The sequence below is a fragment of the Anarrhichthys ocellatus genome, unplaced genomic scaffold, assembly GCF_004355925.1.
Source record: "Anarrhichthys ocellatus isolate YVR2014 unplaced genomic scaffold, GSC_Weel_1.0 scaffold20, whole genome shotgun sequence".
NCBI lineage: Eukaryota > Metazoa > Chordata > Actinopteri > Perciformes > Anarhichadidae > Anarrhichthys > Anarrhichthys ocellatus.
In genome coordinates, this window is record NW_022280050.1 from 2958499 (window position 1) to 2985260 (window position 26762).

General features: G+C 41.7%; 1 protein-coding gene across 3 annotated transcripts in view; it reads left to right on the forward strand.

Annotated features, from left to right (window-relative positions):
- The window catches only part of LOC116389532 (E3 ubiquitin-protein ligase SH3RF3), an 80621-nt gene extending 54889 nt beyond the window's left edge, over nt 1–25732 (forward strand). For 2 of the 3 annotated variants that reach the window (XM_031858260.1, XM_031858262.1), the window contains 6 exons: nt 2546–2854; nt 4582–4697; nt 7579–7749; nt 10782–11047; nt 13841–14160; nt 21022–23321. In XM_031858260.1, coding sequence (XP_031714120.1) covers nt 2546–2854; nt 4582–4697; nt 7579–7749; nt 10782–11047; nt 13841–14160; nt 21022–21561 — 1722 coding nt within the window. In that variant the 3' untranslated portion in view covers nt 21562–23321. Of the gene's footprint in view, nt 1–2545; nt 2855–4581; nt 4698–7578; nt 7750–10781; nt 11048–13840; nt 14161–21021; nt 23322–24836 lie in introns of those variants that run through there. The other variant, XM_031858261.1, reaches the window with a different exon arrangement.
- Nucleotides 25733–26762: the final 1030 nt, after the last annotated feature.

Sequence of the window (26762 nt, forward strand, 5' to 3'; positions counted from 1 at the left end):
TGTGTGTGTGTGTGCGTGTGTCCTCAACTGAGTTGTTTCTGCAGCATCAATCCATCATGCTTATTAGCATATGAGTTGGCTTTGATTAGCATATCTATTAATATGGAAATGAAACATCACCAATATTGAGCCCAGACGGGTCAGTGCTGTGCACACTCTCCTACACACACACACACACTCACACACACACACTAGGAAATGCTCGACTTTGTCTCCAGGGATTGTTCAGGAGTTTGAGGTTACGCTAAGCAGACATGATTACGATGTAAATTTGTTAGAAGGCTGAGGCTGAAGATTTTGTCTGTTATTGTGTTAGTTATTGTGTCCCTGTTTTCACATCGTTAGGCTGTGGTCCGAAGACCAAGTTCAATGACCCACAGTACCTTAGTGACCATGCTCTGCCCCGTAAGATTACACCAAGAATGATTTATGATTCATTTAACACGTACTGTAGGTGTAATATTTGCTTCACATGTTTGCTTTTACTCGGTAGAGACAAGTGTGGAACACTGCACACAGTGTGCAGAGGTAATGCTAGGTAGCATCCTCTGCAGTAAGACTTTCAGAGAAACATCTGTCCCTCTGGTGTTTATGTAGTGTGCATATAGCGTCATGTAAAACGTCGCTGGATTTAACCACTCAATGTTTTGTGTTTGCATACAACGCCTGTCATAAAAGTTGGCCTCAGCTATAATATCACTTAAGTTTAAACATTCAAGTCAACTATTTCTTTTAACAATTCATTTCAATTTGGCAGCGTCACTCCGCTCAATTGATGCTCTGGAACAAATCTCAACAAGCTTTACGCAGACTATTCCTGAGCTCACAAACCCCCTCAGCAGAGCCTGAGATATACAACACGGATGAACATGAGCGCATAAAAGAAAAAAGAAAAAAAATCTTGAAACCACACCAAATGGCACTGCTGAATGAGGGAGGGGAGGTGGAGAGAGTTAAATTGCAAGCAGCAGGTAGTTCGGGAACATTGAGAAGCAATGTGAGTGTTGGAGTGAGCAGAATTAATGAGCGCCAGCCTGCTTTTCGTGCCCATCCAAACTACTGCGAAGCTCTATAATTGTCAAAAAACACCGACTGTTTTCCCATTTTACAACCAAGATGTGCTCACAGCAACGGGGAAGAAAATACTTCGGCACAGTGGCCGTCATAGCTCATATATATGGAACATCCATCCTCGCTTTTTTTCATGCCGCTCTGATAAACAAGTGTCGGCTCTATAGCTAGCTGATATGGTTAATGGAATTACAGAGTGTAATGGCAGCTATAGTAGTAGTGATGGACCTGACCTCCGCTACTCCATTGATGCATTTCTTTTTGCGGGTAGTGAGAAATGAGCCGATGACTTTAGTGTCGATCAGCACAGATTAAGAAAGCAGTGGTCCCCTAACCCTAAATACAGTATGCCAGACACTAGACACATTTTAGATGATGGTGCTCATCAGATTAGAAGACGTATTTATATGATTTATAAGCGGCAATACTGGATTTGATAAGTGAAATGTTTAATATGATGCTGGGGAACACAAAAGGAAACTGTCAAAATCTCAACGAACTGATGCATTTTCTGCTTTGCCACCTCTTTCAAAATCTTCAACTAATTACACACTGAAACTCTAAATGGCAAGAGCTACTCTTACACCAATCAGCAAAGCTTTGTTATAGGGACTGACACACTTTGCACATCTCACTTTGCACAAAACACCCACCACATTATTAAAATCCAGAGCTGTGAGCAGACCATTAGATACATACACCTAATTGTGTACTCTGAGCTAGAAGGAATGTTTACTTCTTACAGTTATTTGGTAATACTTAATTACTTACTTATATGAAACTGTAATCACCCAGTCTTGACAGGCAATTACAATTGTTGAGGATAAAAACACAATACAGCTAAAAGCATGAGATGACAGCTTACAAGCATATTACTTTTGTGGGGTGTGTGTGTGTTTGTTTGTGCGTGTGTGTGTGTGTGTGTGTGTCAAGGATTTTTGGGATTCATTGAATTGTTTAATTAGGGATTTGGTCATTCAATTTGGCACAAGATTGGGTCGATTTTGAGACTGTGAATGACTTTCGTTCTGAAATTCTTAAAGAGAAGCCTTCGTGGAGAACCATCAAACACCACTCAGTCCTGATGTAACGTTTAACTTGGAATTATATTGTATCTTATATATAATAAATAACTGAATCTGATTTTACCAAAGAAGAAAATGAGATGAAACCGCAATGATGACAGAATAGAACAACCCTGACTCACGTTTGGTTATGTTACGTGTGGGAGTAAGTGAGTACAGGGAAGCTCACTGGACCAGCTGCTGTAAGTGACGATTGTTATGCTGCTGGCTTTTGAAAAGCTGCCAACAAGAACAAGTGAGAGAAGTACTGGAGATCTTGTTATGGATGTGAACCACAGAGGATTTAAATAAAACACCTGAACTTTTCCTCTCTTCTCTCTTGTCTCTCCCCTCGACCCCCCTTCTTTTGTTCTGTCAAACACCTGCTTCTCCTCCTCCTCTCGGCTCAGTTAAATGAAACAGCCAAGCAGTTGATGGAGATCGACAAGCCCGCTCCAACTAACGCTCCAGGTCCGAGCTCCGAGCCAGCCCCGCTGGGCCCCTGCTCTCCTGGCCCCTCCCCCAGCGCTTCCCCGGCCAATGGAAATGGCTCTGGCCATCGGCGAGGCGAGGGGAAGAAAAACGCCAAGAAGAGGCATTCGTTCTCTGCGCTGTCTGTCAGCCAGAGGGCCGCCCAGCTGAACAACAGACACAGTATGGAGATCTCCCACCCGGTCCTCATCAGCTCATCCGACCCCAGAGCTGCTGCACGCATCCAGGTACACACACAAACACGTACATACACACTATAATTAGAGTAATGTGTAGTAGGGGTGGTAATTTGAGGTAGAGATATATGTAAAATACTTCATTACGAGGAAGGGTTCTGCCTTCAAACTTTTACATAAAGGAACAGTGTGTAGCATTTAGTCGGATCTATTGGCAGGAATGGAATATAATATTAATCGGTATGTTTTCTTTTGTGCATAATCATCTGAAAGTGGGAATTGTTCCGATTTTCATGACCTTATAAACCGTTTACATCTCCATATTTAGTGGGACCTTGTCACGGAGCCGGCAGCTATGCTTCTACAGTATGGACAAACCAAACACTGGCTTTATTTAGTTATTAATTCATTTTTATCGTGTGATAAAGGGATTAAAAAGCAAGTGTAGACAAGCACATGAAGACACAAACAGCTAAGGAGATTATACAAAGTAAAACAAAGACAGGCGACAAATTCAAAGGGGACAAAAGCAATCTGAGGAGAATAACATTTAGATGGATGGGTATGAGAGAACAAAGTCTGGCTCTAGATTGGGCCATTCTCAGCCACCGTAGTCCTACGTGTTTGGCACACGGGAGAAGTTTCAGTAAGATGCTGCCAAATCCTACACACTGCACATTATAGTCAAAGTACAGAAATATAACAGTACTTGTTTTGAAGATTGAGAAGATTTTAACATTGGTTAGTGGAGATGGAGCTGATTTTAACTATTTTATTTAATGTTTGGTTTAGCGACATATATGTTTTAAGATGATCTGTGTAAAATCTTGATCTCAAAAGGATATTATGAAGAAGCTCTGTTTGTGTTTTTATCTGGTGCTTCTTGGTCAGGTTTAAAAAGGCGTATGTTCTCTTTCGTTGGCTACTCACCATCACATCATTATAACCTTTATTTTGTTTGTCAATGAACACTTTTTAGCAAGTCCAAATGGATCAATTGATCATCTTCCACATTGGCTGTATCAACCCAATTGCCACTGACATCCGAGAACATCAATTCAGTTATTATTCTACTGTTTGTATTCATTTTTATCAGCATCCGAAATTCATAGAAATCAAACAAGGAAAAAACAAAACACACTTTGAAACACAAACGTTTTGGATTGCTGTAGATCTTTGTGTGAATAGGCTCATAGATATAGATGGGTTGGAAATATAAATGGACCTTGTGATTGTGACACAATTTTTCTTGCACTTGGTCTAAAAATATCTTAAAAAAGGTATTATCCGATAGGCAACGATATGTTTCAAATTTTTTTCATGCCAACATATGTACACTGATACAGATAAACAGTATCTGCAACAAACTATTATCAGCCAATATATTAGCCCCGATAAAATATTTCTTGGCCGGGCTCTAAGCACACATATACAGTACATGCAGTACACATGCACGTACTGTACGTTTTGCAAGCCAGAGTTCACTGTGGTAACTTCTCTCCACTGTAGATTTGATTAACTTATTCCCCTATCACCTACTCTGACAGTTCTATGTGACTAACAGCATTCCTGTCTTTGACAGCTGGCGACTGGAGACACATTGCTTTTACATTTATTGCCTCTGGTTGCATTCACACCTGGGTTAAATGTGTTTTTGAATAATACCCAGGACGCACACTGAAAAACCGGAATGGCTGCTGGCACATATTGCAAGTAATGTTTTATTTTAAATGGAAACCACTCGATCTGTATGTGTGTATCTGTCTGTGTGTCTGTAGGATGCATCCCACCAGGGTCCCTCTCCCTCCTTGGCAGGGGTGCTGGTGCCGCCCAAAGTGGCATCCATAACCTCTGAGCTGCTGGCCCATGCCAAGGTTCAGCTGCCACTCAACATGTGAGTACACCTCAAGGTGCTGTCATTCACTCACCTGCGACCAAGTTTTTTTAGTGCAAACACCCATTCTGTTTTCCAACCGAGTGGATATTCGTCTGAGATCCAAACATGATTTCAGAACCTCCTGGTATAGCGTTAAAAATATTTCCTCTTTTGTGCCCAGAGTTATTGGCCACGTTCCACCACCTCTGCAACCACATTTACTCCTCTGCTGGTCAAGGATCAAATCCCCCTCAGAAAAGAAAAATACAGTCACACTCCGTTCTCTCTGTTGTGTGATGCTGACGGTACATCAGTGTTTCATAACAAGGCTTTTCAGCAGCACAGCCATCGCTTACCCTATGCATTTTAGAGCACAGCCTGTTATGTATGTAAAGAAAAACATTTCCTAATTAGCAATGAACAATAAGGTGGTTAGTCCTTGCTAACAAATGCAGTACTGGATATATCTTCAGTTCAGAATATATGCAGCTAAGAATGCTTGTTGTGTCAGCTTTTTAGGGATTTTGGGGAATTTTTCATTTATTTGATAGTGGACAGACAGGAAATGAGGGGAAGGGGAGAGAGAGATTGGGATGGCATGCAAAAAAACTGAAAAGCAGATGTTGTGATGACATGATCGGCATCTTAAACCCCCTGGGGTTCATCAGGAAGCTTTTTTTTTTCAAATTTACCAAAACTTTCAGACAATACCTACAAATAGTACAATAGATGGTAATATGACTCAGTATGAGCACTCAAGACAAACAAAGTGGGCATTCATAAACTGCTGTTGGAAGCTTTGCTATTGACTTAGATTATTTCACAGGTTGATCATAGCTTGAATGGATCAAGAGCGGCAAAAAAATCACCTGACAAACACTCACAAGCACAATTGAATTCTTGTGGAAGTGTAACCTCACTAGTCGCATCCAGATGGTTGGTGAGGCGCCAACGCTGAGCAAGACTGTTCTATAATTTACCTCGTAATTAATCTAGCAGGTAACTGCCAGAAAGATACGGGTATCTTCAAGGTGAGTGTGTGTTCGTACTCTTGTACTTCCATCCTTCTGCGGACCAATCCCAACCTTTGAGAGGGCAGGTTGGGATATTTTTGGAAAGTGAGGATGTTTGGTCAGTAATCACGTTTTCCAAGGTCAGTATTCGGTTTGCGGTTTTGGCAAGGGGCCGGGCTGTTTACTTTTACCTGCCTGCAGGATGCAAGTCAAATACAAGTCAAATACAGCAACATAGTCAGCTTCAATAATATCACCTTCCAAGCAGCGCTGGGTGGACACACACTTAATACACGCAAGTAGGTTTGTTCTACTGATGAGGTCGGATGTTTCCATCTTGACCTGGCAACTATTCCTGTTGCCATGGGGAGACGGGAGATGGTCCCCACATCTGTTACCATGGCAACGGGGAGGCAGCGCATACAGGGCCTGTTTACTCTGTGGCCTTATCGTCTTCTGTCGGATTCTGGCACTACGTACTACGAATGTCTCCAACAATACTGTAAGATGCTAAGTACTACAGTTATCGGCTTACCTGTTAGTGAGCAGGTAAACGAAGACATATCGACTGCCCATTCATGGGATAGTACATCATTTGGGAGGGAGTAATGAGTCAGTCAGCTTCTGTTGGTCCCATGACCAGAAATGACTTGAATTCTCATAAAGAATATAATAGATCTCAGGCTACATTATTAAAGCAGTCGTACATCTTGTATGAGTCGGGCTATTCTGATTCTGAAACTTTTATTTGTAAAAGGTCATGTGTTATAGTTCACAGTTCATTGCAATATGTCCCAAATAGCCTTTGATTCTGGTTAACATGCTAATATTTTGGAAATTTGATCTGTTGATATCTGAATAAAGATTGTAGTTATAGTAGAACATATTTAATGATTTCCATACTATAATATCCCCAAAAGCCTTATTGGTGTTCATGAAAACCAGGTCATTACTGTAAAAGAGGATGTATTCTCAGTTAACTTACCTGGTAGATTGAGGCAAGATAAATTATATGTTTACGTTGTTTTTACGATATCTCAAAAAAATCTCAAAAACCTGTAAGTGTGTGTAAGTTAATTCAGTTGTTCAGATAAAAACTGTTTCCGAAAACACTCCTGGCTTACTCAAATAAGATTGTCTTAACTGGTAGTCATACCTCAGTAACGAAAAACTTTGTTGTTGCTGTTTGAATGGAATTCATTTCAGATGCTAAATAAGATAAATTACTGATATCTGACAACAAGCTCTCATATCTACAGTTGCCACCTACAGTTGCTTTCCCACTCTTGGGGAAACGGATGATATATGGTGGGAGGACCAACCTCCACAGTTTCTCTCTTTGTGCTGACAAAGAAAATCCTTTTATAAATCAAAATATGGTAGTTTCATAAAGCAGTTGGTTGAGCATCGACAGTGTGCATGCTCTTATCCTTTGGTCCTGTGCACTGTACATCTTAACAACTAAAAATAAAATGTAGTCTTATTTTTCATTTTGTAAAAAATAAATGGCGATAAATACTTGTAATCCCAAAAGAGAATTTAAACTTGTTTTTGATAACTGAAAAAGGAAAGTGTCATGAATATTCCTGAGTCATTTTCTCGATACCAGAGGAGTTATTCACTCTCTGATTCAAGTAAAACAGCATTGAAATGTGGTGTTCTCTCCTTCCTTCTTAACACACTGACAGAAATGTCTACTTGTTTTTTAAAGGATTTACATTCATTTGTTTATTTATTTGCATTTGTAATTGCTTTGCTTTTACTTTGCATAATTCATATTTAGGGTAATCCACATGGGAGATAATTGGTATTTGGTGAAGGGTTTCTCGAGATTTCCTGCTGACTTATAATGATTTTGTAATTGGACTGTTGCCTTTGTTCCACAGATATCTGGCTTTATACGCCTACAAGCCCCAGAAGGCTGACGAGCTGGAGCTTAGGAAAGGAGAGATGTATCGGGTGACAGAGAAGTGTCAAGACGGCTGGTTCAAAGGCACCTCACTGAGAACTGCTGCCTCTGGTGTCTTCCCGGGGAACTACGTCACGCCCGTGTCCAGGTCAGTGAGGTCAGGCTTGGGCATGTGGAGGTCGGAGGGTATTGTGGTGGTAGATCTTCCTAGGAACATCACAGCATCCAAATACAGTCATGTTGGTGATGTGCAGTTATAGTACAGTATCTCACTTCCTTTGCCCAAGATGGAAAAGGGAAAGTAATCACGTGTGCTGTCAAGGTGTTCCTCTGCAACAAAAACGACCCCTACCTGCTGCAATAGTAGTGTACTGTCAGTGTAAGTTTAGCTAACTCATTCAGGTGAGAGGGCTGATGGCTGGGTAGTGGTGGTCAGGGAGCTTCTTCTCTTTCTGCATTGCATGTCATCTTCATATGCTGTTGGTATTTCAGACCTTTGCTCCACTTGTCATTTGGTTTGGTCATCTGAACACTGAAGTGCAGTACAATCAGTCTAAGGCCCCTCATTTTGTTACACAAACGCAGCGGTAGCGCAGTCGGTGTAATTTGCATTGTAATTTGCGTTGTAATTTTCCGTGGTAATTCCCTTGCTTCAACTGAACCGAAATGAAGATCAGACTGAGCAGTGTAATTTGCCTGTTATGGCAAGTAATCACACTCGTGTTTTTGTGTACTTACGCTGCCTCTTGTCACAAAAGCACGCCCCAAAAAAAAGCAACGTTTTGGAGGCTTGAGTTGGCGAAGGCCTATTGTATTCTTCCAGCTTCAGCCTCTGCTCCCCACTGTGCACTGTCAGGATTTTGCTTTCACCAAAATGAACAAAATGATTTGGTCACACCAGCGACAGCATATTCTGAGAAGTACTTACCTGGAAGGGACCGTAAACCACTGTCAACTCTTTTCTAAAACAGTTCTTACAGTATGAATTAAAATAAAAACACATGTTTTACCCATCCATCCCTTTTGGAAAATGGGTTTTCTGTTGTTTTTTGTGAAAGTCTAACTTCACTGGTTTAACTTGCAATTAGAATTAGGAAAATAATAGAAATAGAGAACCTGAGGTATTTCCAATTTGATTTAAATCCAATGTAACACACATAACATCAGTCAGTTGATACTGGCTCTGTCTTTGTAATGTTGGACTACCACATTGTAGATCACTATCGTCATCATCATGAGTTTCATCATCATCATCATTGTTGCTTTTAGCATCCGAAACACTGTTATTCATAGCTGTTAAAACCAAATAAAACAAAATAAATTGTGTACTGAAATCATATTTGGCAATTTAATAACCCTCATTATTCCTGCATGCGTGAAAACATTTGCAGTGGCTGTTTATCTAATCTGTATTCTGCTCCATGATGAAGGAAAAGAGAGAGAGAGAGGAAGAAAATGAAAGCAAAGGAGAAGTATGAAGAAAATATCAAATGAGGGAGGGAGAGATAATGAGAGGATGAAAACAAAGATATGGTACTGCAGGATAGACAGGAAGGTTGAGTGGAGGAAAAGCGCACCGAATGGGGCGGAGAAAGAAATTGCGAGAAAGGTAGAACGAGTCGGAGAGAGATGTAAAGAAATTGAAATAAAAGATAGTACGAGAAAGCAACAGAGTGAGGCATATAAAGAGAAAATGCTACAAAGAGATGAAACGACAGCAAAAACAGCAGGTGTCTCTCTGCACTTGATATGAATGGCTGCTTCATATTCTGCAGTTATGCAATCAGAGAGAGAGAGAGAGAGAGAGAGAGAGAGAGAGAGAGAGGCAGGACAGGCCAGTAATCAAATGAGAGGCAATTTGTTATTTTTACGCAAGCATACTCTCTCCTTCTCCCTCCCTCCCCCTTCCTTACCTCCCCCCATCTCCTCTCCTTTGTCTGCAGTGCAGCTCAGAAATGTTTCAATATGATAATGAGAGGCTGCCAAAGATGCCCACACATGTACGCACACATGCACGTGCATACATTGTTGAGTTAGACCGATACAGGCTGACAAACAGCCTGTTTGAAATGCAATTTTAATATTTACATATTTGTTGTGGAATTTATTATAATGATTGACGCAAACACACATTATTTGATTTGATCAGATTCCATATTAGAATTCATTAATGCGTTTGGATTATTATTATTAGTTATCCTGGATTCATTTAAGATTTGTAACATCTTATAGCGGCATACATGCTGCTTAAAGTCTTAAAAGTTACTGATAGCAACTAAAACTAGAGACCACCTAGTCATAGGATGATCACACGAGCCGGAACTCCAAATCGGGCCAAACGCAGAGACTCACATGGTGGAAACATTACCAGCGGCTGGTAAATATCTGTATGGGCAAAGCGCAGCACACACAATAAGCAGTCCGTGTGTTGTCCATAGAAAACCTTTATTCAAAGTATCTGTGAATGGCTTTTCTGTTTCTGGTGGTACACACATGCATGCAGCACACACACAGAGAAAGCCATAACTCTGTATGCGCGTGACAGGAAGTCAATGGGTGGCCATAAGAGTGTGAATACCGCCGAGTCAATAATGTTCAGCTCACTGTTCTGCCATTCAGCACTCTGCAGACAGAAACTTGAGCAGCCTGCAGCTCCATATATGTTACAGTAAGACATTAAGTCATGCTGATCCACCGGTTAGATAATAAAACTGAAATCACTAACTTTGATGGAAGTTTATAGCGCTGTTTGTCCCTTCTGCTCTGCTATTATGGACAAAACACTGGCTTTTAACATTTTCTACTAGACAAGACTAAGACTCTACAGCCATGCTATGTGAGGGTGTACTCAGGCACAGCTTTGCTTTGAGCTACATGCTAACATCAACATGGTAACACCAGAAGCAGGTATAATAGAGTGCTGCAGGAAGGTGTCCTAAACCCCAGATATGAGTAAGCATTTTTGCCTTTCTTGTTCCCTTGAAGGGTTTTTTGAATGGCTTTTTGGTTAGATTGCCTCACATAAGGTCTGTGGTTAACACAAGCAATATAAAGCAACATACTTTTTTCATTAAAACATGTGATCAGGGCTGACAAAAGCAAAAATAAAAAAATGTCATGTTTAAACAGTTGAAACATTCAATGACAAGCCAATATCCCTCACTCCTCTCTCCTCTGCAGGGCTCCGTTTGGAGTCGGTTCTTCTCGGGGATCGTCTTTGTCCAGTCCAGTAGGTGGAGGAGGAGGAAGTGTGGGTAGTAAAATCTCCGACCCTTCGTCCCCGGGGTCCCCGGGGCCCTCTTCGTCTCGTCCCTCCACCCCACTGGTAAACTCTGTGAACAACACCAGTCCCGCCTCCTCGCCGCAAACTGCCGCCGCCCAGCTGAAGAACTGCCTGCGCTCCAGTCAGCATACAGTTAACCAGGCACGCACCTCAATGCAGCTGGGTAAGCAGAAACGTACACACACACAATGTTACAAATACACATAATGGGTTTAATCATTGAGCACCGGATCCATTAAACATTCAGAAGCATCTGTTTTCAGTTTTGTTCCTGTTTTAACAGTCTATTGATCGATCCGGATCACATATTCACTGATTAAGATAATGGCACAGCCCCAACATATCATAGTAAAGAAACAATTTATTATCTTCTTCCCAAAGTGGCACTCAAGATAGGAACTGACTGACTCACAAGTTGAGCTACAAACAAACATCCTGCTATTCTGCAACAGAAGCAGCCACATTAAAGCCTCCCAATATGGGACCGTATGAAAGGAGAGGCGCATCGTGTTGCATCCCTCCAGAGAAATGTTAAGCAAGTGAAAAGAAAGTATTTACTTACATGGAGATGTGTCTGTGTCTGGTATTTTATGCTCTGCAATATCCCACTGTGCGATAAGACTCTTTACCAGCCTACAGGGTTAAAGGAGCAGAGTGCAGATCGTGCATCTTGCAGCAGTTTATCCCCTTAGTCTCTTATTACAGAATAATAGAATATTGATCAGTGAATATCCAAATGAATGAGCAGGATGAGATCCGGTTAGTGGCATTCAAATACAGCACGCGGCCAAACGTTTCTCGACATTTGAGCATTTAAATCATACTATCATAACATTTTTAAGCATCTCATTCCAAAACCAAAACCAGACAAAGAGTACACTCAAGTATGTGAACTCATATTTTTGGCCATAAAGCGGATGTTTGTTGTATATCAATATGGCATATGCGTCATATCTCTTTTGAATTACAATTCAAATCTAACTTTTTTTCCATTCAACAATTTTCTACAACCATCACATGGCTTAAAAAGACAGTCAATCGCGCTCACATATACAGGAAATCTTGAGTCTGCAATTTTATTTACCTAACATTGTGATGCATTTGTTTTCGGCACTTTTGCCTTTAGAAGAAAGGAGAAACAGTACTGAGGTGATAGGAAGTGAGGGAAGAGAGATGAGGGGTGACATGCAACCCGAACCGGGGGCATTGCAATTATATTGTCAGCGTCTTAAACCCCTCAAGGCCCCGAGGACGGCTCTAACCTGCATGTCTTTGGACTGTTGGAAGAAAAACACACCGAGAACCCAGAGGCAGGTGAATGCTTGCAGTGAGGTGACAGTCGTAACCACCGACCCATCATGCTGACAACAATTTTGCAATAAAAAAAACATGTATGTGATACGGTTTTTGGCAGCAAACCACTCTTACTTCTCCTGCTCTATACAAGCCCACTGAATCATCACTGAACATAAGCAACTCACAATTTAGCTCAAACTCACAATTTAGCTCAAATGCAGCATTACGACATGCACTCCAACGTACAAACTGTGCTCAGTCTGCACACATAGACACTACTAAGAGCTCTGATTACTCGGTGGTACTGTTTGTGCCTGCAACTCACCAACGCAAACGCACACACACACACTTGTGTCTGTACAAGGTCTCTAGATCATATCATCAACCTTATTGTCCACTCAGAGTCTATTCATCTCTCCAGAATCCCTTTTTTCTTTCTCTTTGCATGCTTTCTTTCTCCCTTCTGAGAAAATAATGGTGACCATTTCCTTTGGAAGGCTGAAGATTAGACACTGTGAGAACACTACCAAGAATAACACACACACACAGAGACATGTGCACACCCACACGCATACACACCAATGAGCACACACAGACTACTAAACACAGCTGAATGACATCACTGTGCTTTTTGTTTTATGGAGGCGTAATGACAGAGCTTCATGCCTCTCTCCGTCCACCTCTTCCCTTTTCTCCCTCTGTTTTTCTCTCCCTCTTTCACTCTCACATACACACAAACAGACACACACACACACACACATACACACATCTGGTCTCCATTACAAAATAAATTATGTGCATAGTTCTGGCATTTAGTGGTTTTATCACATGACCAGTGCGCCTCTCTATGGATTTCTGCCTGAGTACTGCAGTGTAGAAGAGCAGGTGGCTAGCAACCCTGTGTGTGTGCGTGCGTCGGTGTGCGTCTGTGTGTGTGTGTGTGTGTGTGTGTGTGTGTGTGTGTGCGGGCGTGTGTGTTAATGTGAGAGCATGTATATGCGTCTATGTTTATGTGGGTGTGTATTTTTGTGTACTTATTCTCATGAGCACCAAATGACCTCATTCAAATTGAAGGCTGAGAAAAATGTTCTCAAACTCAGGACATCTCAGCCTGTTTTTTGCACTGTACAAGGTGCAAGGTTTAGCAAGGTGGTTTGTTATTTTATAACTCATCTTCTCAGATTGGCCCTAGTTTGTTGGTTTTAGTCGGACCATAAATGTACAACTGAGGTGATTTGAAGACGCTTAGAAGACTCCACACTTGTCAATAAGTAAACTGTATGTGATTGGCTGGTTTCTCTGCCTTCCGCCCAATTCATGTGGAGATAGACTCCAGCAGCCTTTACCAGCCTTTACTGAAGCATTTAAGACTTAAGCAGAACAGTGTGCCAAGTAATTGCATTTTGCTTTACCCAGTATACTTTTTTAAACATTACTGTACTCTAAAGTTTGCACAAAATCCTCAAATAGGGTAGCTAGAGGCTGAATCTTGCCGGAACCAGGGATCTGTTTTTTTTTTTTTACTATGATTATTTATCTCTCCTTAGATTTTGAGTGCTCCAAAATGATTGCCATGTTCCCTCTCAGCACTAGTGATGACTGCTCTCATTATACGTTTCTCTCAATTATAATAACACACATGTATTTTTGTCTGTTTCAGTCCACAGTCCTCCTGCTGGAAGCCCCGAGCGCCCCACAGTGGCCCTTTCCCCCCTGCGTCCTCAGAGTTCCTCCCCCTCACGCTGCCCCGGCCAATCGGGTCGTCCTCACTCCATGGTGTCTCCAGGACCCAGCCTAGGGCCCTCACCCCTCTCCTCTCCCGCCTCACGGCCCCTCCTCCCCCTCTCATCCCCTCTCTCCTGCCTCACGCCTCCCAACGTGTCGGCGGCGCTCCTCAACGGGGACCCAGCCAGTCCACTGCAGCCGCCATCGCCGGGCCCCTCCCATAACCAGGGCGTCCTCGCACCTAAACCAGAAAAGGTAAGGCTCATCCTCACGAACAACTAATAAAGCACATTTTATCTTAGAGTTAATTATTATTGGCTTGTTTTAAAGCTGGAGTCTCCCCCTCTGTCACTGAGAGTAATTACACAAACATGCATGCTTGTGACTGCAGGTGAACTCGTCGCATATGACACCACCGCCAGAAACGATCTCTTCAAGTCTTCCCGTGCAAATGAAGATGCGATTTTAAAAAAGGCGCTGGCCCAGTATTTTACAAATACCAACCTGCCCAAGAGCAGCAGTGTGACATCCTCATCTGCCCTTCCTCCCTTCTCTTCATTTGTTTCATTTGTCCCTTCGTTTATTCTAGCCTGGAGCATTCACACCTGAAACTTCTAATTGGAAGCTTCCACCATATTCTTACTCAGCATTCCAATACTCATACTACCATCCTATTTAGTATGCCAGAAAAAAACATTTAGTATGTCCCAATACATAGTATGCAAATGCAGTATGCCAAAAGTGCCAGGATGTCCCAATGCATCCAGTCTCATTTTGCAGTATGCATGCCAGCATGCTTTACCAGCTATTCTGACCCACAATCCTCTGCGGATGCATGAGCAAGAGGGTCAAATAGATACTGATATCTCCACCAGCAGTTGCCTCAATTAACCAGATTTGCATACAAAAGATTGTATGTGTTTCGAGAAATGAGAGCAACGAGCAGTTTTTCTCTAATAGAATAATTAGATGTCTTGCTTCTACAATGCAACTTCTATTATTTTCTCAACATGCATAATCAAGAGCTGAATGCAGTACATCCACGCTTGTTTTCCAGAGGGAATTATAAGATATCACTCTCGCAAGTACATAAAGAGAAGACATATCTTGGCTAAACGGGGTCTTAAAGCTCTTGATCGTAGAATAGGACTTTGAATACTGATTGGTTCAACATATTTTAATTAATATTTAATTTCAATTAAATAAGATCACAGCCTTCTGTCGAAGGGTGCAACTAGCGATTATTTTCATTATTGTTTAATCTTATTATTGTTTTCTTGATTATTTGATTAATTTAGAACTACAGTTTTCTAAAGCCCCACTCGGTTTCTTCAAATAGCTTATTTTGTCTGATCAACACTCCAAGAAGTATTGATTTACTACCGCAGCAGCTCCTCACAGCTGAGAAATTAGAACTATGGAACAATTGATATTGTTGCTTAAACAATGACAGAAGTGATTGATTGATTATCACAATTCTTTCAGGTTAATTTTCTGTCTGTCGACTAATTGGTTATTCGAGTAATTGTTTCAGCTCTAAATCCGTCATTATTGATGACAATATCCAGTCAGGCAACTGTTGTTTTCCGAGCAGGGAATTCAATATAACAAAACAAATATTGAGTCTGTGAAAGTCAACACCTCCGTTAAAAGAACACAATCCCTCTTGTTGCATACCACTCACTCAGCTATAGTGCACAAATAGTATATTTAAATATATAAAAAATAAAGTGTGAAAGGAAAAATGACATAGTGCCACTACTTCCTTTGATTCCAGATGTTTTAGTCATCCTGTAAATACAACTCACCATACTTTTTTTAATTAACTTGATTAACTTTAACACCATCACCTCAGCTTAAAAAAAGGTGTTTAGTCCTCCAAACTTCACATGGCTTTGTGTGAAAATCTGTTGTGTGTGTATGATGTGCCAGAATTCCTCTCCTACCTCAGCAAGTGTCATTCACCCAGGCATCTGGCACAAATGCCGAATGCCATCTTATGTTGTGAGATCTGCCGCGGTAAAGCTGTGGATGTTAAATCGGGCTGCGCTGACAGTGAAGGATGGCACCGAAAGCTTGCATCTGTCTCAGCTCCATTTGTTTCACTGTTGGCTCCACTGTCTGGGACAGCTAATCTATGGCTAGCTGACAAACAGCTCATTGACTATGGAACAGCAGGCAGTGGGCTTGTTTACATCGTCACACTCAAAGATGGCTCAAACCGGATTCAGGTTTATTACTCATATACTGAATATATCTCGTAAAAGTTGGAACAGGGCAGTTAAAGTGCTCCAACTGTCATTCTGATATTAAAGAATGCTCTCATCTTAGTACGAAATGTGTTGTTGTTTGTTATTTCAAATTCATTCTAGTTTGCTAGTGACATCCTGCCTTACTCAGACTAAATGAGCTGCTACTCTACCCAAAACAACCTCTCAATATGGATTTGGCTTTAGTTGTAGCTTCCAATTATGATCTAAATGCTGTTTCGGAAGCTTTTACTGACTGACAAGATTAAGATTATTGAGGAAAAGCAGAATACATCTCTGTTTTTAGTTTTAAGTCAGTAGATACACTTTTAAGATACTGAGTATGGGCACAATTAATCAACTGTTGTCTGCCTTGGTCCCAAAATATTAGATCGTATTATCCCTTTATAAAATGTCAGCCTAACCCTCGTTCACAGCACTTACCTTTGTGGCTTTGAGCCTGGCAGAGCAGAAACATCAGGTTTGAAGTCAGGGTGGCGACGAGGCTGCACAGAGTCAGTCTTTGTTACAGAGGAAACGATGAAGCAGCTATGATAACTGTCTGGCAGACACAGTTAGGGTAATCTCTGTTCGACACACTGTCACACTGTCTGGAGCGCATGCAGCCAGCATCCCAGACACATATCACGTTGGACATTGAGATGTGTTTGGAGAGCGTTTCCAAGAAGTCTGCGCTTGCAGGGTAGCTGCCAACTAAAATGCTGTCAGAATTTCAGTAGCTCCAGAAGAGAGTCACAAAATGTCTTGAGAGACTATGTTTGACTGAACAGTATTAACGGCTTTGAGTTTAGACAACAACATCAAGAAAAATATGGAGTTACCATGATTCCCATGGGGGGTGGACAGAAACTGTGGTTCAGTCCTTCATTTCTCTCAATCCTGAATATCGTAACGCGTCTGCGTTTCTGAAAGGTTAAGCTCAAAACCTGCCTTCATCAATGGCTTCAACACTGGATTCTTCCTAGATTGCTTTTAGATTATTGTATGTGTGTGCGCGCAATTTTTCTTTGGAACGAAATAAAACGTCACACTTAAAAGCATAGATACTATTTATTTGTGCACCAGTATGTAAAACGAACAAAGAGGAAGGAGGAAAACACAACAGTTCCGTTCCAGTATCCTGCCCGTGTGCTGCAGAGCAAGGCACTCCTCTGGTCCTAAATTAGATTTAAATTGTGTAACGGATTAAATTGTGAGTGCATGCTGCCACCTGGTGGTTCAGCAGCAGCTTGACTCATGTACTCGGACACACACACACACACACACACAGGCGTGCGTACACACAGGGAGGCAGATTAAGCCTTTAAGCCTCCAGATGAAAGAGGAGAGGGAGCAATTATTCATTTTTTGTCTGCTGCTTTCAGTCCCACCTCCTCCCTTCCTTCTCTCTTTCTCGATCTCTCTGTTCTCTCTGTCCTCCCTGCTTTCTTCCTGTCCCTCCACCTTTCCTCTCCTTCTTTCTGCCCTCTCTTCCACCTATTTCCCTCTCTGAGTCCCTCCCTGTCCTTTCCTTTCTCCCTCTGTATCTCACCCCTTTCTCCCCTTCTCTTCATCTTTATTTTCCACTCCATCTTCTCCTTCCTCTCCCAAATTAAAATTCAAACAAGCTGTATTTGCATGACATGTTTCCAAAGCGGTGGAATATGTTATGTGTACACTCCAGACAGTGAGCATTGTTAGATTTACACGTTTCTAATCCTGTGAGAAATGATCAAGTCTTTGTATTTAGGGAAATACACATAAAGCTCAGGTATTGGAGTGCAGGAGAAAGGAATGCTGTTTATTTTGGGTCTGCTGAGTCAAAGGGTTTACAGCCTCTCTTGCTCTGTCCTTTGTTTTTTCTTTGCTGTCTCATATGACTAAGACTGGTCATTAAGACCCTCTTTAATTATTTGATTTCTTGAGCTTCTGGAATTTTTTCACGGCTGTTGTTTTATATTTTTCACAATTAATTGATTGATCAAAAAATAATGAATGGATTAATAAAATGTTAGTTGCAGCCCAAAGCCATAGGAGGTGTACTCTGTCGTTTCTTTCAGAAAACTTTCTGCAGTGCTGTGCTTTCTGTTTTCCTGAGGTCTGGCTTTTTCTCTGACAGATGATCACTTTGATTGCCTCCATCTTTTCTGACAACTTTTTACAGCAGTCATGAAGCACAGGCAGGTTTGCTTTAAACCTAGTTCAGTAGTTGACTGTACAACGGAGCCAACTCGAAAGGCTTGCAAATTTGGTTTGACAGCTGGGCGGAAAAATTTGTGCTAAATAAATATAGATATATCTAAAAAATGTAGATTTTTCCTTTATTGATTAAAGATTAAGATTAATGATTACGATTATCTCAAGATGAGCTCTCACTGTCGGTTCAGAAACTGGAGCAAAGGAGATAAAAAGAGATGTGAAGAGAGAACTCATTAATTAACCATTAATGATCAAAGTCACAAGGGTTGCACTTACAATGTCTTTACACGTTCAGGTGGTGGGAGCTGAGGGCTCACACACACATAAACAAATGAACCTGACAACAGCAAATCTTTGAGAAAAGAGCTTTGCTCTGATATCTCGCATAAGGATAGCATCCTTCTTCTCTCTGCATGCCAAATGTCCTCTTTCACAGCCATGGCAGTTGGCGGCCTATTATTTAAAGTAGTTTTTTTTTTTTTTCTCACCCGCCCCATTCTGCCTTTGATTGGCTAGAACTCGTTGCCTTCTTTGCAGAATTGGTTAAATTTATTGCTGATGAACAAGATTGGTGGAAGGTTGGTGTAGGGTTAATGATTTCAACTCAGATTGCAGCCTGCTTGTAAAGTGCTCTCATATATAATTACAATGTCCTGATTATGGGAGAAAAACGTTTTTTAATCTTTTAAATGTTGCTATGTATGTTGTCATTATGGATGGAATAAAATCTCAGATCCGTTGGAGATTAACGTGTCATAATCAAACTTAATGTTAGCGTTAATGTCGACATGGCTCACTGATTTAACAAGGAAATAAAAAAACGGCACTTCGTATCAAAAAGGTTGCTGTTCCCTGCTGTGACTTGACTGTTTAAGAGTCTTTCCAGACAAATAATAACTGAAGATTCAGTGTGACTTTTTAATTTTGTTTTTTAGCGTTCATGTTTGCAACTGTCCATCACAGCATCGTAAAAGTCAGCGCTTGATGGAAAACAATTTCAAAAAAAGAGATTCGTGATCCAGCAGCCCATGTGTAAAAGAAACAGATGGCTGAGGGAGAGACAGGGCTGATATGGAGGCTCCATGCATCGACAAAAAAAAAAATGTTTTAATTATGCTCAGGCATGCTCGGTATTGATCCACGGTGTCATGACTGAGACTGTAAAATCAGGCCAAGTGGCAGAAGAGACATGTTTTGTGCACCTGGTATCACATTGAGTCCGACTGAATGGGCAGCATTGTAAAGCCTTTCTATAATCAAGCATGAATGGAAAAATGTGACTCTGCCTTCATAGGTGCCATTAAGAAACAATACAGATTATTCTACCGCAGTAGACGGTAGACGCACATGTATTCAGCTTGAAGGATCGTTAACTGACCACTTTGCTACCTGTCTGTTCAAAATACGCATTGCAGGCATTCATACTGTGAACATTACTTACTTTTCTGCGTATCAGAGTAGTAACTACTCCCATTACCATTGTTTTTTTTCTCCCTGAGCTGTGAGTGAAGGTCAGAAGGTTGAAGCAGAGGAGAATCAAGCTGCCGCTTTCATTTTGATGTGATAGTTGACCCGAATCTACTTGTTCTGCTCTTAGAAAACAGCCCACATGACATTGCCATGTAAATAATTTTTTTTGTTTTGTTCTAAAAGATGCAATTTATCTGTCCGTTCTCCTATAACTCACAAATTTGCAGTGATTTTGTTTTTGGTTTCCTGCGTATGGGAGACCCAGAGAACTCGCTCTGTAGTCTCAGCCCTACCATGCAATTATGTGTCCGCATACACTGGTTTCAAGGACTAGTTTAATTTAAAAACATTTAAAAAGCACAAAAATCCAGCTACCACTTACATCCACAGCTCACTTATTAACAAGTTGTATCTTGTTTGTTTTATGCATACACAAACAGAAATGTCGAGACAACAACTCGCGACTTTCACAGGAAGTTGCCATTTAATCTGAGATTGCTAGTCAACCAGCAGATATGCTGCACAGAAGTACTGGGTGGATGAATAAACTGTAGATACAGCATGTATCTTCCTCTAAAGTCTTTATGCTAAGCTAATTATCTCCTGGCTCCAGCTCAACATTTAGCGTACAGACTTTAGAGTGATATTGATCATCTAACCCCCTGAAAAAAAGGCAAATATGTGTACATCCCATCTTTAATTAAAGGAGGAAAAATTGAGCATTTGTAAAGAGGAATGACCTCACTGTTACCAAAGCACCAAAGCAGCAGCATAAAAAAGACATTAAATCTCTCATTCCGAATTCTTAAGACTCTGTCCATATGAGTATTGAAAGGACACAGCTCACCTTGCTTTACTGCCTGCCCTCTGATGAAACAAATGTGCTTTTATTATCAGCGGTATCTTGTGTCAGTTGGAAAATATTTTTCTATTTGTTTCATAGATGTGTTTTTTGATTAATGTGTCAGGAGGGCATTTGTGCTCTGTGTGATTTTTTTTCATATCGAGAAAAGCAAAAGCAAATATTCTGTAGAGGTATTGTTTACACAAACACCATTTTCATTACAATCTTGTCACTTTTCAAGAGAGTCTTTATGAAACATATATTCCTGTATGTCTCACCGGCATCTGTGTTTATTTGCTCTCCATCTCCTCGTATATCTCCCTCATCCTCTCCATTCACTCCATCCATCATCAGAAGGAGAGGAAAGCAGGTGGTTTATTAAAGCTCTTGTCGGGGGCGGCAGCCAAGAAGAAAACTCGCTCACCTCCCTCCTCCCCGCCCACCCGTGACCCCTCATTGGCTGGTCATGGTGCCGACCCTGCCCACCATCCTCACCACCACCACCACGCCCGCTCAGGTTCCTGTCCGATGGCGTCACAGGGGCGGGCCGGCTCCTGTCCAATCGAGAGTGAGATGGCGGGGGCCATTGGGCTGGAGCCCCTGCACAGGAAGTCCGGTTCCCTGGACACCAACTTCCCCATGTCACCTCCGGCAACACGTGCCGTCAACGCTCTGATGGCCCTCCGGCCTGAACCCAAACCCCTGTCCAGAGAGAGGTGGGCAAACACACACACAACCACACATAATGACATTATGATGATCTTGCTCTTAATAATGCTAATAACCTTTAAAAAAAAGGTGATAGTTTTGACTTGGAAGCCTATAAGCCACCATTCATGTCCTTGTTTTCTGCGTCATCTGGGATTCAATACCTACTCACAATATGTGAGCTAAGGTCCCCCAGGCGCAACACTTTTTATCCCAGAGTGGTACAACAATACACAACCCAGTAGCCTTAAAGACTCAAGCTCTGCTCTCATACAAACACACACACATATACAAATACACACTTCATACCCCTCAGTGGAAACCTGTTAAATCAGGATTTAATGGTTGCATGTCCCTTACTGGCAGCAGGATGCTGATGTATTGGGAGCACTGGTTATTGCACCAAACCATGCACACTGCTCCTTGTGTGTGTGTGCGTGCGTGTGTGTGTGTGTGTGTGTGTGTGTGTGTGTGTGTGTGTGTGTGTTTCTCTCTCATCTTTTTGGCACACATACAGCTTTGTTTTTCAATGTTTGCTTATAATCATAACTATGGCGGCAAACAATGATTCACTTTATTAAATTACTGATAATTTTTTTCTACTATTATTGAATTAATTGCCTTGGTAAAAGCAAAAGGCATTTCATACTTTCATATTTCAAAAATATAAAAAAATTCAAAGTGCCTTACAGACATTTTTGATGATATTCCAACTGAAACATTACAGGTAAAGGTGGTGTTGATATTATTAATATTTACCCATAGTGTTAATACTTAGTACTTCCCTGTGTTATTTTTTGATGAAGTTTGTACCATCATTCTTCAATTTAAAAGATTCAGAAAACTAAATAATAAAATAATGTTGAGGTTCACAATAAAACACTGTTGCTGCCCCGTTTGATCTTCAATCACCCAGAGAACCTGATATGTAGAGGGCTGAAAGGAGCACCGACACCTAGTGAAAAGTGTCGGTGCTCAAGTAAAAAGTCACTTTATGCCAAAGAGTAAAATGTACAAGTGGTACTGCGGTCTGGAAAGTACCGGCCCACTTCAAGCTATATCAGTGATTCACTGGGAGCAGACCGACTCTCGCACCGTTTCCCGGGTCGACGGTTGGTGTAGGGAGCAGACCGACTATCGCCCCGATTCCCGGGTCGACGGTTGGAGTAGGGAGCAGGCCGACTCTCGCACCGTTTCCCGGGTCGACGGTTGGCGTAGGGAGCAGACCGACTCTCGACCGACTCTCGCACCGTTTCCCGGGTCGACGGTTGGCGTAGAGAGCAGACCGACTCTCGCACCGTTTCCCGGGTCGACGGTTGGCGTAGGATGCAGACCGACTCTCGACCGACTCTCGCACCGTTTCCCGGGTCGACGGTTGGCGTAGAGAGCAGACCGACTCTCGCACCGTTTCCCGGGTTGACGGTTAGCGTAGGGAGTAGACCGACTCTCGACCGACTCTCGCACCGTTTCCCGGGTTGACGGTTGGCGTAGGGAGTAGACCGACTCTTGACCGACTCTCGCACCGTTTGCCGGGTCGACGGTTAGCGTAGGGAGTAGACCGACTCTTGACCGACTCTCGCACCGTTTCCCGGGTTGACGGTTGGCGTAGGGAGCAGACCGACTCTCGCACCGTTTCACACATGGAACACAGTGATGTCATGGCATCTTTGACGGAACACATGCTTTGAGACAACATGTTTGTGACTACAAACCAGCATGGCGTCTAGTAAAAGACTACCAAACCCAGAGTCATCGGTCATAACAAAGATTGATGCTGAACCACTGTCAACTGGCCAGCCAGCGTTTCTCAGATTGGAATAAGACAAGGAGAAAAGGTGATGTCGTGATCTTCGCAATAAAACATCATTGATGTGACCTCTCTTGGCCAGACAGCGTTAAGATGTCTACACAGTCTTCATTTCCCTCCGTTACAGTTTAAGTTCATCATTAAGTTCACCTGTTAACGTTCATCATTATCGCGATTTAGGAGGAAAAAACGTAACGTGATGAAACATGCAACCCCACCTCGTGTTCCGGTGCAGTTCACGCGGTCACTCATTAACGTTAAACCGGAACACGGGCGCATCTGGTTGCAGGTTGTTTTTTTTAACTCAAAGTAGAATGAGGCGATTCAGGAAGAGGAGGCTGTTTGCGTTGCCAGCTTGACGCAGGGCTGAGCTGTGAATGAGCTGGGCCTGGATAAAGGTGGAGGTCTAAACAGACGTGGGTACAGCTTCCTGCTGTCAGTGTTTTAAATACATTGATAAGGCAGGGTATGCTAAATGCAGCCTCTGCTCCAAGGAGATAAAGTACAGCAACACGGGCTCACATGCCCTCTCATCACACTGCCAGACACTGTTCACTGTAATGACCACAGCCAGTGTACTAACAGTCCCAACAGTCCCAGGTACAGTTGCTCCCAAGGGCCCTGAAGTAATGAGAAAGAGTGTTAAGGTGCCTGTACCTTCATTTCAGCGGGTTGTTAATGCAGAGGTGTGTATAGATTACAGCTATTCTACTCTTGATAAACTACCTCAGCCAGAGTAGATTATCATTTTAATTTAAATAATTAAACTGGATTGAATGCATATTAATTGCAAATAGAAGATGGACCACAATTCTAACAGCTTTACAGTAACAGTGGAAGTTAATATGAAGCCATACAGTAACAGGGTTCAATGAAAACGAATCACTTTATTTGGTACAGGCGATGGTTCTCGCTACTCTTGCTATCTCTTTTTATATGATTAAAACTTTTCAAAAATGAGACCTCGGTCTCAATGGATATTGTCGAAATGATAATAATAATATTGATTGAAAAAAATAAAAAAGCTAACTAGCCAGCTGTTCAACTAGAGCTGAAATACTGATTAATCACTGAATAATAAATTAGTTTTTTGCTTAAAGTAAATGTCTTATCACTTAATTTCTCAGAGTACACCAGAATGCTGCATTTTAAAGCTCATATTTAAAATAAAATTCTCCCGGTGGAACATGCCCCTGCGCCGGGTCTCGGGTTCGGGTGCTTGTCACCTTTTTCACCTCTTATGAGTTTGCAGGTATGTGAATTAATGTGTTAAATTTGACACTCTCAGGTACTAAACTTTGAATGAACTGTCACTGCATTACCGACTTGTGTGGCATTTTGTTTAGGCCTCGGAGCGCGTGATTTTAGTGCATTTTGCATGTTGCACTGATCTAACATAACTGGCACAAGCGTGTGTGTGTGTGTGTGTGGGTGCGTGTATGTGAGAGAGATTTTCAAAATCCATTAAACATATTGACGGGTTCCGGAGAATCCCAGAGTCGATATTTCCTTTTACCCATAATTCACACTGCTGTCTATACTTGGGAACATACTGAGAGTCTCCACTCATACCTGCACTGGTTAAATGCTTTCAGCATGTGATGTAGTCCACGCCGTTGTGTGTGTGTGCTACAGCTGTGTCTGTGTGTGGCAGGTATCGTGCGGTGGTGCCCTACCCTCCCCAGAGCGAGGCGGAGATCGAGCTGCGGGAAGGGGACGTTGTGTTCGTCTACAAGAAGAGGGAGGACGGCTGGTACAAAGGCACCCTGCAGAGGACAGGACAGACCGGCCTGTTTCCCAGCAGCTTCGTCGAGAGCTTCTGAACTGGAAAAAGTGGACAAAAGAACAAAAAAAATGTTCCTGTTTCTGAGTCGCAAAACACACACACACACACACACACACACACACGAAGGATGGACCGACATTGGTTTCCATGAATCATACTTTCGGATTAAAGACAGATACTGCAACAGAAAACTTAAGTCAAATTAAAATCTATTGAATACTGGCACAAAACATCATAAATAGTAATTGTCTTCGGAAACCTATATCGGTCCAACCAATTCAAACACACAAACACACACACACACACACACACACACACATACAGGAAAGCTAGCCCCGGCTTCGACCAGCCACACAGGGAGCAGGGCAGCTTTTCCCGTCTCTCGCCCAGCTTTGTATCAGAGGGGCTCCAGCAGACTTCGTTGGACCCATGATGTTGACTACTGAAGGCACACAGACTTAAAGAGCACAGAAAGACAAACCCTTGCCTCCCAGTTCTCCTCCTTGGCATCATCCACCAGCAAACACTAGCACAAAAAGCATTAGCTCTGCTTTCCACTGAGACCTCAGAACTTAAATTTGGGTGCTGTCTTTGTTTGAAAAGAGTAGATGTACCGCCAGGTGATGAGGGAAGTGTGTGAGCCTACAGTCCAGGATCATTGTAAGCACATCTCCATGTCTAGTTTGTGACAACAAGCACATTTGTTTCTTACCAACTCAATATATGTTAATAACAATGCATGTAGCATTATTCTATTTTTTGTTTATATATATATATATATATATATATATATATATATATATATATGTTGACATATATGTTGTCCCAAACTAGTCATGCTGTGATGATATGTCACAAAACAAAAGGTGAAATATGAATTAGGTGACTCATTCTTCTATTTATATAACTTACATACATTCATAAAGCTGTTTTTAACTTAAAATGTGACCTTTATAGACCCCCATGTTTGGGATAAACTGAATAAACTGGTTTGCTGAATGTAGGAAGAAACAAACAAGTTACGCCAAACTCTCTAAAGAATTGATTTGTATTGATAAAGATGTCTTTTGATCTTTTATGGATTATAGAGACAAAGAATGCACTTGGTAATATTTAATACAACTTGCCATAACTACACATACAGTATTTTACACACTCAGTAATTATTTATTTGACAAACGGTATTTCCGGTGCTACTTATCACATCCTTTTTTTTTTTTTAAACATGCACAAACCATTTGGTGAGGACAGAAGTCTCAATCCAGCCATTTTAGTCATAATGTAAAGTTCCTAAACAAACCAACAAAAAATATAAAATAACTAATCCAGAGATCAGAAATACAATACACTCTTGCTGACAGTAATTCCTCTTACTCAGCCTTTTCTCAACCGTTGAGAGTTTTCGTTTGATTGCAGCAATATTGTGAAACCAAATGTGTGTGGATTCGATGCTCACAGACGAATGTACTGTCGACGGGAAAACACCTGAAGTCAGAAGGCAGAGACACAAGATTCTCATCACACAACTGCCAACCTTTGACAACAACTTTTCCTCTGATCTTGTCAACCTCTGACGAGTATTTTTGTACGGCCTCAGCGAGTGTACAGTCAGTCTGCTTTGTGAATTTGTGAGTGTGGATCACGGCTTGTCTAGTTTACATCCAGCCACAACCATCTACCTTGTTTCCCTGTTTCTGGAGATAGAAGCACAGCAAAACCCAGAGCTTGACTTGCTAACTGTGTGTGTGTGTGTGTGAGTGTGTTTATCTGTGTGAGTGAGTGTGTGTGTGTGCG